Source organism: Sinocyclocheilus grahami, unplaced genomic scaffold (genome assembly GCF_001515645.1).
Source record: "Sinocyclocheilus grahami isolate Dianchi unplaced genomic scaffold, SAMN03320097.WGS_v1.1 scaffold1073.1, whole genome shotgun sequence".
Classification (NCBI taxonomy): domain Eukaryota; kingdom Metazoa; phylum Chordata; class Actinopteri; order Cypriniformes; family Cyprinidae; genus Sinocyclocheilus; species Sinocyclocheilus grahami.
Genome location: NW_015506252.1, coordinates 445,100 through 463,770, shown reverse-complemented (window position 1 = coordinate 463,770; position 18,671 = coordinate 445,100). Strand labels below are relative to the sequence as shown.

The 18,671-nt window shown below is 36.5% G+C and overlaps 1 protein-coding gene across 1 annotated transcript in view; it reads left to right on the top strand.

Moving 5' to 3' along the window:
- Window positions 1-18,671, top strand: part of kcnq2b (potassium voltage-gated channel, KQT-like subfamily, member 2b) — a 50,240-nt gene that overhangs the window by 10,172 nt on the left and 21,397 nt on the right. The window contains exons 2-4 of the mRNA XM_016251876.1: window positions 11,392-11,482; window positions 11,564-11,690; window positions 14,504-14,679. Of these exons, the coding sequence (XP_016107362.1) occupies window positions 11,392-11,482; window positions 11,564-11,690; window positions 14,504-14,679 (394 nt within the window). The remainder of the gene's footprint in view (window positions 1-11,391; window positions 11,483-11,563; window positions 11,691-14,503; window positions 14,680-18,671) is intronic.

Genomic DNA, 18,671 nt, shown 5'->3' with positions numbered 1-18,671 from the left:
TTTTTTCAAGTAACTAGTAAATTAACGCATTACTTTTTAATTTACAAGAGAATATATGAGTTACTTTTTCAAATAAGTAAAGCAAGTTACTTTTTCTTTTCAATTTATTGATTGACAGCTCTGGTGTTGCCATGGTGACAGAAATCAGAAGATGTTACTGTAGTTCTAAAATAAATATGAATATGCATTAATTCATCTCACTCACACAAAAAAAAACACACACAGATTCAGTATTCCTCAAAATGAATAAAAATAATGCAACTCAGAATATGACGCAAACCTGCAATAATTAAATGTTAAACAACACAAATATGCTTTATGTATTTAATCCCATTCTATTAAGCAATGTCTTTGCTTCTGACCTTCGATGATCCAGTTCAACCATACTAATAAGCAAAAATAACTCTAGACGAACATTTGTGTGTCTTTTTTTACTGCTGAAGTGTGTTGAAATTTCTTCTTCTGCATTCTACTGTACAGACGTAAATGTACTTTCCCTTCAGCCTGAGGCTTCTTCATTTCACTTTTGGTGTGAAAAGGCTTTTATATTTGCCAAAAATATAATTTTTTAATTAAAAAACAAACAAGCAAGCCCTGTCCAGATTTTAAAAGTAGCGCAAAAGTAACGTAACGCATTACTTTCCATAGAAAAGTAACTAAGTAACGTAATTAGTTACTTTTTTTATGGAGTAATGCAATATTGTAATGCATTACATTTAAAAGTGACTTTCCCCAACACTGCTGGTTCATTCAGGAAATGTAAATATAGTTTCTCACTCTTGATTTTTCTATCCTGTCTGGCTGTTTTAGTGTGAATCAGAGATCTACGGTTGAAGGAGCAAATTAAGGCAATATGAGAGTCGTAGATGAGGAAACACACGTGTTGTGCATCAATTAGTGTGAACGAATGGAAATACAGCAGCTTCCTGTGAGGGGCAGTTCAATTATCTCAAGAAAACAATCATGGGACATCCTGTGTGCTATTAGTATAATCAAATGTGAGATCGTGTGTGTGTGTGTGTGTGTGTGTACTGGTCATCAATGACTAATCAAAGACAGGAACATCTCACACTGCAGTTATGGGGCGATTAAATGAACGGTCAGTGGTCATGACTGCGTCTCAGACAAACGTAACGCATTACTTTCCATAAAAAAGTAACTAAGTAACGTAATTAGTTACTTTTTTTATGGAGTAATGCAATATTGTAATGCATTACATTTAAAAGTGACTTTCCCCAACACTGGTCATCACTGCTGGTTCATTCAGGAAATGTAAATATAGTTTCTCACTCTTGATTTTTCTATCCTGTCTGGCTGTTTTAGTGTGAATCAGAGATCTACGGTTGAAGGAGCAAATTAAGGCAATATGAAAGTCGTAGATGAGGAAACACACGTGTTGTGCATCAATTAGTGTGAACGAATGGAAATACAGCAGCTTCCTGTGAGGGGCAGTTCAATTATCTCAAGAAAACAATCATGGGACATCCTGTGTGCTATTAGTGTAATCAAATGTGAGATCGTGTGTGTGTGTGTGTGTGTGTGTGTGTGTGTGTACTGGTCATCAATGACTAATCAAAGACAGGAACATCTCACACTGCAGTTATGGGGCGATTAAACGAACGGTCAGTGGTCATGACTGTGTCTCAGACAATGACTTTCTTCATTATTTTTATGTATTTTTTTGTTTTGTTTTGTGTTTTGGAAAAAAAATTATATAGATGAACACAGGACAGACTCAGTGACTACAGAGTAGAACTGTTTCAGCAGCTCCTGTGTCAGGTTGAACTTCCTCAGCCGGTGAAGGAAGTACAATCTCTGCTGGGCCTTAATGTGTCAATGTGAATGTCCCACTTCAGGTCCTGAGAGATGGTGGTGCCCAGGAACCTGAATTACTCCACTGCAGCCACATTGCTGTTCATGATGGTGAGTGGGGGGAGTGCAGGGAGGTTTCTCCTGAAGTCCACGATCATCTCCACTGTTTTGAGCGTGTTGAGCTCCAGGCTGTTGTGACTGCACCAGACATCCAGCTCTTTAACCTCCTGTCTGTAAGCAGACTCGTCTCCATTGTGGATGAGGCTGATGACTGTAGTGGCATCCGCAAACTTCAGGAGCTTGACAGAGGGGTCTTTAGAAGTGCAGTCATTTGTGTACAGGGAGAAGAGCAGTGGACAGAGCACACATCCCTGAGGGGTGCCAGTGCTGATCGTGAGAGTCCTGGATGTGAGTTAACCCAGCCTCACTAGCTGCTGCCTGTCTGTCAGGAAGCTGGTGATCCACTGACAGATGGAGGTGGGTACGGAGAGCTATTAAATGTTAAACAACACAAATATGCTTTATGTATTTAATCCCATTCTATTAAGCAATGTCTTTGCTTCTGACCTTCGATGATCCAGTTCAACCATACTAATAAGCAAAAATAACTCTAGACGAACATTTGTGTGTCTTTTTTTACTGCTGAAGTGTGTTGAAATTTCTTCTTCTGCATTCTACTGTACAGACGTAAATGTACTTTCCCTTCAGCCTGAGGCTTCTTCATTTCACTTTTGGTGTGAAAAGGCTTTTATATTTGCCAAAAATATAATTTTTTAATTAAAAAACAAACAAGCAAGCCCTGTCCAGATTTTAAAAGTAGCGCAAAAGTAACGTAACGCATTACTTTCCATAAAAAAGTAACTAAGTAACGTAATTAGTTACTTTTTTTATGGAGTAATGCAATATTGTAATGCATTACATTTAAAAGTGACTTTCCCCAACACTGGTCATCACTGCTGGTTCATTCAGGAAATGTAAATATAGTTTCTCACTCTTGATTTTTCTATCCTGTCTGGCTGTTTTAGTGTGAATCAGAGATCTACGGTTGAAGGAGCAAATTAAGGCAATATGAAAGTCGTAGATGAGGAAACACACGTGTTGTGCATCAATTAGTGTGAACGAATGGAAATACAGCAGCTTCCTGTGAGGGGCAGTTCAATTATCTCAAGAAAACAATCATGGGACATCCTGTGTGCTATTAGTATAATCAAATGTGTGTGTGTGTGTGTGTGTGTGTGTGTGTGTACTGGTCATCAATGACTAATCAAAGACAGGAACATCTCACACTGCAGTTATGGGGCGATTAAACGAACGGTCAGTGGTCATGACTGTGTCTCAGACAATGACTTTCTTCATTATTTTTATGTATTTTTTTGTTTTGTTTTGTGTTTTGGAAAAAAAATTATATAGATGAACACAGGACAGACTCAGTGACTACAGAGTAGAACTGTTTCAGCAGCTCCTGTGTCAGGTTGAACTTCCTCAGCCGGTGAAGGAAGTACAATCTCTGCTGGGCCTTAATGTGTCAATGTGAATGTCCCACTTCAGGTCCTGAGAGATGGTGGTGCCCAGGAACCTGAATTACTCCACTGCAGCCACATTGCTGTTCATGATGGTGAGTGGGGGGAGTGCAGGGAGGTTTCTCCTGAAGTCCACGATCATCTCCACTGTTTTGAGCGTGTTGAGCTCCAGGCTGTTGTGACTGCACCAGACATCCAGCTCTTTAACCTCCTGTCTGTAAGCAGACTCGTCTCCATTGTGGATGAGGCTGATGACTGTAGTGGCATCCGCAAACTTCAGGAGCTTGACAGAGGGGTCTTTAGAAGTGCAGTCATTTGTGTACAGGGAGAAGAGCAGTGGACAGAGCACACATCCCTGAGGGGTGCCAGTGCTGATCGTGAGAGTCCTGGATGTGAGTTAACCCAGCCTCACTAGCTGCTGCCTGTCTGTCAGGAAGCTGGTGATCCACTGACAGATGGAGGTGGGTACGGAGAGCTGGGTCAGTTTGTCTGAGGGAAGGTCAGGCATGATGGTATTGAAGGCCGAACTGAAGTCCACAAATAAGATCCATGCATAATTCCCAGGTCTGACGAGGTGTTGCAGGATGTAATGCAGTCCCATGTTGACTGCATAATCCACAGACCTGAAGAGGATCCAGCAAGGGTCTAGTGATATCCATCAGGTAGGCCAGGACCAGTTTCTCAAGTGATTTCATGACCACAGACGTGAGAGTGACAGGTCTGTAGTCGTTAAGTCCAGTGATTTGGGGTTTTTGGGGGACCGGGATGATGGTGGAGTGTTTGAAGCAGCAGGGAACTTCACACAGCTCCAGTGATCTGTTGAAGATCTGTGTAATGATCGGGCACAGTTGGTCAGCACAGACTTTTAGACAGGCAGGTGAAACACCGTCTGGACCTGAAGCTTTCCTAGTCTTCTGTCTTCTGAAGACCCGGTTCACATCCTCTACACAGACCTTAAGCGCAGGTTGAATGGTGGGAGAGAGAGGGAGGGGGGTTGCAGGAGGGGTAGGTGAATGTGTGAACCCTTATGAAAAAGAAGTTTGTTCAATGTGCTATTAGTATACTTCTTTTAAACAAAAAAATAGGAAAATATACTTTCAGTCTACTTTTTATGTACTTATCAGAAATGTGTTTTATGTACTTCTCAGAAGTATACTTAAAATGACTTAAGTATACTTGACTTATACTTAGAAAAAGTTTAAATATATTTGAGCTATACTTGTGCTCCGGGAATCCATGTTTTCATTGTTATATGGTAGGGGGCGCTATTACACATCTTCTGTACAGAATTTCCAAAACACAAGCGAAGAAGAAACCGAAACGAGCATCAGACATAAAACAGCATCAAAACTGTGTAACGTTATGGAATAAAATGTCGACCCATGAAGAGCTTTGGGGTGTTGATCGACTCCATCTACATTTTGATTTTCATTCTGAATCCATTTCATGGTCTTTTTCAGCTTTTTGTTCAAAATGTTGTTTATTTCTTTCTTTTTTTTATTTATGAAACTTACCCACATTCAAGTGTTTAAAAAAAGAATGCATGAAGCTAGAATAAAATGTTTTTGCTTACAAGCAGATGCCCTGTTCTTTCTTTTGATGTTTTGTATGTTCAGATATTCATATAACAAAATATAAACAAATTAATACCTAAATAGGGACATAGTAGTATACTTAAAGTATGATGTAAAGTTCACTTAAAGAAAACTTGCAAGTATTCTTGCAGTATAAACCTACTAAACTAGTAGTTTACTGAGACTATACTTCAAAGTGAACTAAAAATGATTTAAAGTATTTAAGCTTAAAGTATGATGTAAAGTTCACTTAAAGAAAACTTGCAAGTATTCTTGCAGTATAAACCTACTAAACTAGTAGTTTACTGAGACTATACTTCAAAGTGAACTAAAAATGATTTAAAGTATTTAAGTAGTAAACTATCAGTATACCTATCAGTTCACTTTTAGTATAGTTGCAGTACAAACTAAAAACATATATGTAAACTAGTTGTGTACTCAAAGATTACTACTGTTATACTTAAAGTACAATTAAAAGTATACTTTTATATACTAGAAAGTGGGCCAATTTAGTCCCAAGGAGTATTGAAATAGTACACTTACAAGTATACTACTGGTACACTGATATTTGTATACTTACTACATAAAGTATACTTAAAAATATGCTTAAACTTTACTGAAGTATACTTAATAAAATAAACTTGAAGTATACTTCTTTTTGGTAAGGGAAGTGCAGATCAGAGTGGCTGTGGGGTGTGAGACTGGGCTTTTCAAACCAGCAGTAACACACATTCAGATCACCAGCCAGTTGTTGATTCTCCACAGACTGCACGGGTGGTGTCTTGTATTTGGTGATGCTTCAGACTGTCGCTGGGTAACTTAAAACTCATAATGTCTAATTCATCTTGTTTTACAATTTTTTGTTTAATATTTTAACTGGAAATTAGTAATTAAGAATATTATTTTTTTGCAGTGTGTATGATCTGATGTGTTGAAATAACTAAAACTGAACACAACTATGTAACAGCTAGTTTACACATAAACCTTGACAATATAAACTATAATGATACAATTAATAGTTTGTCTAGTATTACTGTCACATCATATGTTGTGTGTTGGATGATGGATTACTAGTCTTAACCAGGTAAATCAGAAAGATCATGTTGACCAGATCTAGCCAGCTAGACTGGCTCTAACCAGCACAAACCACCCCTGCAAATTCATGTTTTTTGTTAATGCAAGATCTCTCTCACACATTAAACGTAATGATCCTGAACCTGGAGGCCTGTTTCGTCCCACTGGAAAACTACTTGTGTCCCGTATGTGGAAAGATTGGCGTCCTCATGTTCTCAGCAGGAGGAGAGAGACGACTCCTCTCCGTATTGACATGGGTGTTTTGTTCAGAGTCGATAATCTGTAATCAGAGCTGTAGTCTTGTCATCCAATCCACTGGACAGAGGCTGTTTGCAGGACTGGAGCGATGCGACTGCTGGACAGACTGGATTCAGTAACACGAGCCGTACGACAGCAGGCCAGCTTTGAAATCAAATGTTTTGTGCATGCAGTGTAATGGTGTGTGTGATGCAAAGACAACAGAAACTGAAGAGTGAAGGAGGGATTCGTGATAGAAGAGAGTTTTTTGTTGCTTTTTAATCACTAACTGTGCATTTTATTAACAAAAATCGGATAGAAAAACTGATAATGTCCTGGCAGAATATTATAAAGATTTCGTTAACTCTAAAAACAACTAAATGCAATGCAAAATTCAAAATACACCTGTGAAAGCATCAAATAATACAATCTCATGATCATGCATTTGACAGAAAAATCATGGTGCTATACAATAAGGATGTTCATTGTTAGTTAATTAAGCAAGTTAATTTCAACATTTACTAATTCTTTTTTAAAATCAATGTAGTATCGGTTGACTGTAATGCACTTTGAGCTAACATGAATAAACAATGAACAATTGCATTTTAATTAACTAACATTGTTAATTTATGTTAGCAAATGCATTAATGTTAACAAATGAGATCTTGTTAATTGTTTCCAAAATGTCAAATCACATTGACTGTTTCTTCTAGAAAAATCGCTAAGATTAAACATAGAGCAAATGGTATGGAGATAGAATTGTTGCATAATTTTAAATAAATAGATTATGATCCACAGATAAATGTAGAGAGGCTAACAATAAATAGACTGAGATCCACAAATAAATCTTAGAGTTTCACAAACATGAATTAAATTCACAAATAAATAAAATTAGATTTGCAAATAAAAAACATATTCACAAATATATTTTTATGTCACAAACACAACTTTGCCTGGCATTCATTTGTGAATCGCATCCTAATTTATTTATTTGGAATTATGCAACAGTTCTATTTCCATAAAATGGAGACTTCTGAGAAAATGACCCCATTAAAGATCTTCTGAGCAAAAGTCAAAATTTAAATAAATGTTCTCCCACATAATAACAATAAAGCAAAAAGCCCCGACAGACAGGTCGTGTTTTACATTGATTTTACCATGTGTAATGTGTCAGGCATGACATGAAGTTGAGTTATTAATAACTAGAGGTTTACATTTTTTGAAGAACATGTGTAATAGTGGTTAACAGGGCTTTGGTTGCTGGTTGCTAAGGTGATCTGGGTGGTTGCTAGGTCACTGCTAAGAAGTTCTGTATGGCTCTAAGTGGTTTCTTTCTCTGTGGTGTTCTGGTTATCTAGTTAGTGCTATTTTATTTTTTAATTTGATTTGATTTTAGTTAAAGCTTTAGTAAATTTTGTGTGTTTTTATTTTATTTTTTAAATATGTCTATATATATGTTTTATTAATTTGTATATATTATTTTTGGTTTATTTAGTTTTAGTTATTTTAGTACTTCAAATTAAACTAATATGAGAAATGTTGCCTTGGCAACTAGCTGAAATAATTTTATTTTCATGGTTTTAGTTTTAGTTAACAATAACCCTGATTCTAGTTAACAAAATTGGCGTTAAATTATTTAGTTCATGCACATATAACATCTAAATATTTTCTGGGACAAACACCTTTGATATGATCCCTAAATTGAAAAGTTTGCCTGGCAACAAAGATAGAGAAAAGAGATATAAATTCCAAAACAAATGCTCTGATTGGCTGTTCCTCTGTATCTGAGTGAGTGTGTTAGTGCTTGCTTTTGCTTGTTCTTTTCATCTAATCACCAGCTAATTAATCCTTGTTAAACACAGACCAGTCTAAGCTCAAGTTCCCCCTTGATAGTCATTAGGAGAAAGTGCTGACTAAGATGTTTGGGAGTGTAAAAATAGAGCTAAAGAATCAGAAAACTCCTTTTAAGTACTGTAGAGTCGTCGCGCTGTAGCTTTGCACACTTGGCCAGTGGAGCATTATATTGCGTCTGCTCGTACGTTAAGTCCAATTACAGTTTACATGCCTGCTGGGAAGCATTATTGCACCGGGACTGTCGACAGACTCTTTCTCCTGAAATGATGTTGCTGTGAAAACAAGACGCACGTGTCATTTATCAGTACAGTGTCATCTCTATCAATCACCGCTACTAAACCTGTTTTTACCTTTCCATGAACCTCTAACATGACCTCGCAGAGAAAATGAGATCCTTCTGTTATCATGATGTTCAAATAAAGTGAAGAAGAAGGGAAGTATCTGTACTAGAGAAAGATTTTTTGACCAAAGATTATCAAAATACTTATAAATGAATGCATGAAAATAATGCATAGAAATAAAATTACGCATCTTACTATTTATTTTTTCTTTTTTTATTACATTATAAATAATAATTTGTGTGTGCTATATTTGTTTATTTATTTATTGCATATTCATGTACAAAAATATGCACTGTTATTGCTTAGCAAAAATACCATTAAATGAATACATAAATGTAAATAAATTCCAATGCAATGTTCACATTTATTTATTTATTAAACAAAACCTTTTCCACGACATTCTAATTTATTGAGATGCACCTGTAAATACTGAGGAGCATGAAATCGAAATATATAAATTAATTTTATAAATATATATATATATATATATATGCACATGTTATCATTATATTAATATTATTACATTACAATATACATAAATGAACATATACACATATATAATTATATATCTGTATTATTAATTATATTAGTATTATTTATGCAATATATTTATATTTTATAATGTATTTAATATACAAACCCAATTCCAAAAAAGTTGGGACACTGTACAAATTGTGAGTAAAAAAGGAATGGAATAATTTACAAATCTCATAAAATTATATTTTATTCACAATAGAATATAGATAACATATCAAATGTTGAAAGCGAGACATTTTGAAATGTCATGCCAAATATTGGCTCATTTTGGATTTCAAAACACATTTTTTACACATTCCAAAAAAGTTGGGACAGGTAGCAATAAGAGGCCGGAAAAGTTAAATGTACATATAAGGAACAGCTGGAGGACCAATTTGCAACTTATTAGGTCAATTGGCAACATGATTGGGTATAAAAAGAGCCTCTCAGAGTGGCAGTGTCTCTCAGAAGTCAAGATGGGCAGAGGATCACCAATTCCCCCAATGCTGCGGCGAAAAATAGTGGAGCAATATCAGAAAGGAGTTTCTCAGAGAAAAATTGCGAAGAGTTTGAAGTTATCATCATCTACAGTGCATAATATCATCCAAAGATTCAGAGAATCTGGAACAATCTCTGTGCGTAAGGGTCAAGGCCGGAAAACCATACTGGATGCCTGTGATCTTCGGGCCCTTAGACGGCACTGCATCACATACAGGAATGCTACTGTAATGGAAATCACAACATGGGCTCAGGAATACTTCCAGAAAACATTGTCGGTGAACACAATCCACCGTGCCATTCGCCGTTGCCGGCTAAAACTCTATAGGTCAAAAAAGAAGCCATATCTAAACATGATCCAGAAGCGCAGGCGTTTTCTCTGGGCCAAGGCTCATTTAAAATGGACTGTGGCAAAGTGGAAAACTGTTCTGTGGTCAGACGAATCAAAATTTGAAGTTCTTTTTGGAAAACTGGGACGCCATGTCATCTGGACTAAAGAGGACAAGGACAACCCAAGTTGTTATCAGCGCTCAGTTCAGAAGCCTGCATCTCTGATGGTATGGGGTTGCATGAGTGCGTGTGGCATGGGCAGCTTACACATCTGGAAAGGCACCATCAATGCTGAAAGGTATATCCAAGTTCTAGAACAACATATGCTCCCATCCAGATGTTGTCTCTTTCAGGGAAGACCTTGCATTTTCCAACATGACAATGCCAGACTACATACTGCATCAATTACAACATCATGGCTGCGTAGATGGATCCGGGTACTGAAATGGCCAGCCTGCAGTCCAGATCTTTCACCCATAGAAAACATTTGGCGCATCATAAAGAGGAAGATGCGACAAAGAAGACATAAGACAGTTGAGCAACTAGAAGCCTGTATTAGACAAGAATGGGACAACATTCCTATTCCTAAACTTGAGCAACTTGTCTCCTCCGTCCCCAGACGTTTGCAGACTGTTATAAAAAGAAGAGGGGATGCCACACAGGGGTAAACATGGCCTTGTCCCAACTTTTTTGAGATGTGTTGATGCCATGAAATTTAAAATCAACTTATTGTTCCCTTAAAATTATACATTTTCTCAGTTTAAACATTTGATATGTCATCTATGTTGTATTCTGAATAAAATATTGAAATTTGAAACTTCCACATCATTGCATTCTGTTTTTATTCACAATTTGTACAGTGTCCCAACTTTTTTGGAATCGGGTTTGTATTTAAATTATATTATTATTGTACATTTAATATAATACTTTTGTAAAAAAAAATTATAAATAACAGCTCAATTTCTCTCTTTATTCACCTGTACGTACAGCTGTATCATTTATATTTTGCATTATGAAGTGCTTTGCGCTTTCTAATGAAATTGCATTAGCTCTAATAGTTACATGATGTTTATTATAGATTTTGCATTCTAGTTTTGCCTTTCTATTTCTCTAAAGTTTAGCTGTCAGTTTAGATTGGCTGCAGAGTAGATTAAGATGATAATATAAAAACACATCAATTTACTGCCCAGGGTCGGTGTGTTATGAGAATTATAATGTTTGTGTCAATAAATAGTTTGTGTAATGTGGTCACACGGAGGGCTAGCGTGGGTCAAGCCTGATATGTCCCGCGTCTGTGGCTGAGCGCCGTTAGCTTCCTGCAGGATTCTTATTGAGCTGCAGCAGAGCTCATGCTGACAGAGAGATGGTGAGAAAAACAGTGTCAGCAATGCAATTACCCACTTTAATGTGGCATCTGAAGGACAGATTACAAATAAACACTCGCTTTTTGTCTCTATTTGCTGGACAGTTTATTAGGAAAATCTTAAAAGGTGCAACATGATCAGCTTTAGATAAAGCAATTCATTATGCTGATCAAATTTACTGCATTAATACATGCATCTGGTTTTATTTGGCCCAAATCACATGCAAATGCAATGCACATCAGGTAAACTGCTTTTTCTCTTGTCATTTCAGCTTCCTGCTGGTTTTCTCCTGTCTGGTTCTGTCTGTGTTCTCCACCATCAGAGAATATGAGAAGAGCTCAGAAGACGCCCTCTACATCCTTGTATGTAATATCACAGAGGTATTGATTTAACACGTGTGCATTGATCACATGCTAACATGACATCTGTCTGTGTGTTTGTAGGAAATTGTAACCATTGTGGTTTTCGGAGTGGAATACATCGTAAGGATCTGGTCTGCAGGATGTTGCTGTCGATACAGAGGATGGAGGGGAAGGTTAAAATTCGCCCGGAAACCTTTCTGTGTTATCGGTGAGTACTGCCAAGCTACACTGAAAAATTATTTTCAACTTGTAAATGAAGAGTACGTTTTGCAAGAACATACTATTTTAGTCTTTATACTTCAAAATTCATGCATTTCATGTTTCTTTGTATTTATTTGCTAAATTTATTATCAGTGAAAATAGTTTAACAGTAAATCCTACACCACAAATCCTTATCCGTTCAGTGTTTTCTAGTCATATAAGCACAGCTTGTATTCACTGTAATTGAATGGAAAAAGATCAAAATGTCTAAATTATGTTTCAACATGAGCAATGCCATGCAGCAACACCGAGGTTATAGGTTTGATTCCCACAGAACATATAGAGTATTGTTAAAATTTTGTATTTTTTTAATGCATCCTTTTATTCATCAAGGACACATTAAATTGATCAAAAGTGCCAGTAAAGACATTTATAATGTTACAAAAGATTTCTATTTCCAATTAATGTTGCTTTAGAATGATTTCTGAAGATCACGTGACACTGAAGACTGGAGTAATGATGCTGAAAATTCAGAGAACTAAATTACTGTTTAACATCTGTTCACATAGAAAACAGCTGTTTTAAATTGTAATAATATTTCACAATTTTACTCTATTTTTGATAAAATAAATGCGGCCTTGGTGAGCAGAAGAGACGTATTTCAAAAGCATAAAAACATTTTTACTGCTTGTCTCCTCAGTCCCCAGATGTTTGCAGACTGTTATAAAAAGAAGAGGGGATGCCACACAGTGGTAAACATGGCCTTGTCCCAACTTTTTTGAGATGTGTTGATGCCATGAAATTTAAAATCAACTTATTTTTCCCTTAAAATTATACATTTTCTCAGTTTAAACATTTGATATGTCATCTATGTTGTATTCTGAATAAAATATTGAAATTTGAAACTTCCACATCATTGCATTCTGTTTTTATTCACAATTTGTACAGTGTCCCAACTTTTTTGGAATCGGGTTTGTATTTAAATTATATTATTATTGTACATTTAATATAATACTTTTGTAAAAAAAAATTATAAATAACAGCTCAATTTCTCTCTTTATTCACCTGTACGTACAGCTGTATCATTTATATTTTGCATTATGAAGTGCTTTGCGCTTTCTAATGAAATTGCATTAGCTCTAATAGTTACATGATGTTTATTATAGATTTTGCATTCTAGTTTTGCCTTTCTATTTCTCTAAAGTTTAGCTGTCAGTTTAGATTGGCTGCAGAGTAGATTAAGATGATAATATAAAAACACATCAATTTACTGCCCAGGGTCGGTGTGTTATGAGAATTATAATGTTTGTGTCAATAAATAGTTTGTGTAATGTGGTCACACGGAGGGCTAGCGTGGGTCAAGCCTGATATGTCCCGCGTCTGTGGCTGAGCGCCGTTAGCTTCCTGCAGGATTCTTATTGAGCTGCAGCAGAGCTCATGCTGACAGAGAGATGGTGAGAAAAACAGTGTCAGCAATGCAATTACCCACTTTAATGTGGCATCTGAAGGACAGATTACAAATAAACACTCGCTTTTTGTCTCTATTTGCTGGACAGTTTATTAGGAAAATCTTAAAAGGTGCAACATGATCAGCTTTAGATAAAGCAATTCATTATGCTGATCAAATTTACTGCATTAATACATGCATCTGGTTTTATTTGGCCCAAATCACATGCAAATGCAATGCACATCAGGTAAACTGCTTTTTCTCTTGTCATTTCAGCTTCCTGCTGGTTTTCTCCTGTCTGGTTCTGTCTGTGTTCTCCACCATCAGAGAATATGAGAAGAGCTCAGAAGACGCCCTCTACATCCTTGTATGTAATATCACAGAGGTATTGATTTAACACGTGTGCATTGATCACATGCTAACATGACATCTGTCTGTGTGTTTGTAGGAAATTGTAACCATTGTGGTTTTCGGAGTGGAATACATCGTAAGGATCTGGTCTGCAGGATGTTGCTGTCGATACAGAGGATGGAGGGGAAGGTTAAAATTCGCCCGGAAACCTTTCTGTGTTATCGGTGAGTACTGCCAAGCTACACTGAAAAATTATTTTCAACTTGTAAATGAAGAGTACGTTTTGCAAGAACATACTATTTTAGTCTTTATACTTCAAAATTCATGCATTTCATGTTTCTTTGTATTTATTTGCTAAATTTATTATCAGTGAAAATAGTTTAACAGTAAATCCTACACCACAAATCCTTATCCGTTCAGTGTTTTCTAGTCATATAAGCACAGCTTGTATTCACTGTAATTGAATGGAAAAAGATCAAAATGTCTAAATTATGTTTCAACATGAGCAATGCCATGCAGCAACACCGAGGTTATAGGTTTGATTCCCACAGAACATATAGAGTATTGTTAAAATTTTGTATTTTTTTAATGCATCCTTTTATTCATCAAGGACACATTAAATTGATCAAAAGTGCCAGTAAAGACATTTATAATGTTACAAAAGATTTCTATTTCCAATTAATGTTGCTTTAGAATGATTTCTGAAGATCACGTGACACTGAAGACTGGAGTAATGATGCTGAAAATTCAGAGAACTAAATTACTGTTTAACATCTGTTCACATAGAAAACAGCTGTTTTAAATTGTAATAATATTTCACAATTTTACTCTATTTTTGATAAAATAAATGCGGCCTTGGTGAGCAGAAGAGACGTATTTCAAAAGCATAAAAACATTTTTACTGACATTTACTTATATAGAGATGAAATGCATGCCTGAATGCACAAAGTCACTTTTCTGTCACATTAATATTTTATATGATTGTGTATTTATCCGTTTATATTTCTTTTTTCATTCCTCAGACATCATGGTGCTGATCGCCTCGATCTCGGTTTTGGCCGCTGGAACGCAGGGGAATGTGTTCGCCACCTCCGCCATCAGGAGCCTCCGGTTCCTCCAGATTCTCCGGATGATCCGCATGGATCGGCGCGGGGGAACCTGGAAGCTCTTGGGATCTGTGGTCTACGCTCACAGCAAGGTAAGCGAAGACCAGAAACACTTCCAATGTGCTCCTGCTAATCTCATCTCACACTCCGGCATTCATTATCCTTGTTGCAATTCTTTCTGTTTGAGATCTTCACCTCGGGGCTTTCAGAAGAGATATATGGCAATAAAGGTCTATTGGCTTTAGATAAAGCAATCCATTACACTCATCAAATCAACCCGACTTGCAGTATGCATCTGGTCTTATTTTGCACAAATCGTTAGAAGTAAATGCATTTAATGTCAGGTAATATCAGTGCATATCCATGCAAACGTTAAAGTCAACATGAAATCAATGTTAATGTTCTTTAATTCATGTTCCTGGTCTTATTGTGAATGATTCATCAATGCACGTTGTTCTAAATTAATCTAAATTCAAAATGTAACAAAGCATCACTTTCTTTTTCTGCTTCAATATCCTGTATCATGCAAAAATATGTCATATTATGGAAGTTTTTCAGTTGCAGATATCATTTCATGTTATTTTAAAACATATTTTGAAGTCGTTTGATGCCCTCGAACGATGCAGCTGAAGCATGAATCAACAGTAGACAAACTCAATTTCCAAACTGCAAAGTTGCCCTTAAGAAATATTACGCATAGACCAAATATGATTTTGAGAGGTTTATTGTTATCCTGGTTGTTCCATGAGGCTTTTTGCTGTACAGATTTTGAAAATTGAAACCACAGGAGTCGTTCTGTCAAGTGTCGTTTGTCAAGCTCGTTGTTGAAGAGGGTTTGAGAGGTCAGGAACGGATCTGGTGGCGTCTTTTTGGCGTATTTGTAATTTTGGTGTGGCGGTTTTGAGGAGAGGAGGAAAAGGCCAAAGTGGGGGCGAAGCTTAATGAGACGGCCTGATGAAGTGTGAGCTGGAGGTTTGCGATTGATAGGACTTGGCAAGACATAAACTCGTACTGTAAATGCAGGGCACACGGTCACAGACGGAGAGCTGACAGGAACAAGGCAGGCAGAATTTTACATTTAATGCAAACTGCGTTGATGGTCACTGCAGTCACCCGGATCCAGTACATATTCAGACCAGATGCTGGATCAGCACCTAGAGAAGACCTCTACAGCCCTGAAAGACAGCGGAGACCAGGACAACTAGATGAGCCCCAGATACAGATCCCCTGTAAAGACCTTGTCTCAGATGACCACCGGGACAAGACCACAGGAACCAGATGAGTCCTCTGCACAATGTGACTTTGCTGCAGCCTGGAATTGAACTGCTGGTTTCGTCTGGTCAGAGGAGAACTGGCCCCCCGACTGAGCCTGGTTTCTCCCAAGGTTTTTTCTCCATTCTGTCACCGATGGAGTTTTGGTTCCTTGCCGCTGTCGCCTCTGGCTTGCTTAGTTGGGGACACTTCATTTCCAGCGATATCGTTGACTTGATTGCACAGATACTATTTAAACTGAACTGAGCTGGATTATGATATCACTGAATTCAATGATGAACTATTGTCACTTTGCCTTATTGACACACTATTTTCCTAATTAATGCTGTACAGTTGCTTTGACATAATCTGTATTGTTAAAAGTGCTATGTAAATCACCTTGACTTAAAAGTTAGTAAACATGGGCAAAGTTGAACGTGTTTGAACAAAAATATGTCCTAAGAACCTTTTGCTAACGTTCCCGTTTCTGAATGTTCTCTGAACGTTTACAGTGTCCAGTTTTGTTTTGTTTTTTAATGTTTTAAAAATATTTTTTCTTGGTTATGTGAATGTTACAGAAAACCATGCTAACACTCATTAGTTAACATTAGTTAATTACTTTAGTCAACCTGAACTAAGAATGAACAACACTTCTACAGCATTTATTCATCTTAGTTCATGTTCATTTCAACATTTACTAATGCATTATTAAAATCAAAAGTTGTGTTTGTTAACATTAGTTAATGCACTGTGAACTAAAAATGAACGACTGTATTATTATTAAGTAACGTTAACCAAGATTAATACATTTATTGTTCATTGTTTGTTCATGTTAGTTAATACATTAACATTAACTAATGGAACCTTATTGTAAAGTGTTACCGAAAACATTAAGGGAACATTTTAGGTTACATTTTATCATTTTTCAAACAATGGAATGTTACTTTTGAATGTTCTCTGAATGTTCTGAAATGAGTAGTAAGTAGTAACTTTTCAAAAATGCAATTAAAATGTTTTTGTGCTAACGTTTTGAGAACATTATTAAAGACCAGGGTGGCCGGCTGCATACACTTAGTCCATATGCTATTCAAGGTCTAATGAGCCGTACTTTTCGGATTCAAATTAGACCAGTCTATGTTTTTATGTAACTGACTTTAAAAAGAGAGTCAAAGCATTTTAAGCAGCCGGTCACAGAAAACCTTGAACAAACGTTCTGTTAACATTATTGCAAAAACCTTTATTCATAACTTTGAGAGAACCTTGCCAGAACGTTCTGAGAACATTCCCTGTTCACTGGGGCAATGATGAGGGTGACACTTTTCTTCACAGAGCTCAATGCAACTCAAACTGCACTTAATGCACATAAAATACGACCATTTCTAGAAATAGTTTGCTTGCGTCTCATGCACTGATGTTCCTCAGTGGTAGTTGCAGAGAGAATCTATTTTTAGCTCGGCTCCATCTTGCGTGATTCCTCAGCAGTTTCATACATCGTCTGTTGTCCCAGTGATGAAAACACATTTTCTCTAACAAACAGATGCATTATGTTCACAGTAAACATGCTGAAATATAAATGAGTTTTTACGGAGTTGCATGCGTGAGGAAAGGATAGCCGTCTGTGAAATAGCAGCATTAGTCTGATTAATAATTAACGCCCAGTATATTAAACGAAAGAGGAAAACAGGTTATGTTGTGTTGTGAGAAAAATGAAGACTTGATGATATGAAATGCTCAAACAAAATAAACGTAAGCTATCATACTTTTTCGAGGGTTTTTATTGATACATGTATTCAGAATGGATACACTAAATTGATCAAAAGTGACAGCAAATGCTTTTATAATGTTACAAAAGATTTCTATTTCAAATAAATGCTGTTCTTTTCAACTTACTATTCATCTGTGAATCCTGAAAATTCAAATGTATCACAGTTTCCACAAAAACATTAATGTTTTCAGCATTGATAATAATCAGAAATGTGTCTTGAGCAGCAAATCAGCATATTAGACTGATTTCTGAAGATCATGTGACACTGAAGACTGGAGGAATGATGCTGAAAATACAGCTGCGCATCACAGAAATAAATTAGTGTTTATAATATATTCACATAGAAAACAGCTGTTTGAAATTGTAATACTATTTCAGAATATTGCTGTTTTTACTGTATTTTTCACTTTTTTAATGCAGCATTGGTGAGCAGAAGAGACATTGTTCAAAAATCATGCCAACTCCAAATTGTTTGCTAATTCCTCTCTTCACCCGTTCACAGACTAAAATTAGTTTTTTGCTATTTCAGATATTCCTGCTTCTAAGCAAAGTGAACTACACTCTGTGCTTTCTAGATGGTCAGTTCTTGGCCAGATTAATCAGCAGAGTGGATCAGACTGCAGTCAAGAGTCTGATTAAAGCATCCTGTCATTCATTCATTCATTCATTCAGGTGCCATCATGAGTTCATCCTCGGACGACATCTCTCTCTCTCTCTCTCAATTCAATTCAATTCAATATGTGCTTTATTGGCATGACAATTGTTACAATGTATTGCCAAAGCATAGTGTTTACATTGAATCTAGAACAGATATATATGCAACAAAAAACATGCATGTATATACATTTAAAAAGTAAAACTAATTAACATTTTAGAATCGTAGAATTCTACGAACAATTTATAATTCAATGTGGTGTGTGTGGTGTGTGTTTTTGTGTGTGTGTGTGTGGTGTGTGTGTGATGTTGGTGTGTGTGTTTGTGTGTGTGTGTGTGATGTGTGTGTGTGGGATGTGTGTGTGTGTGTGTTTGTGTGTGATGTTGGTGTGTGTGTGTGTGTGTGTGTGTGGG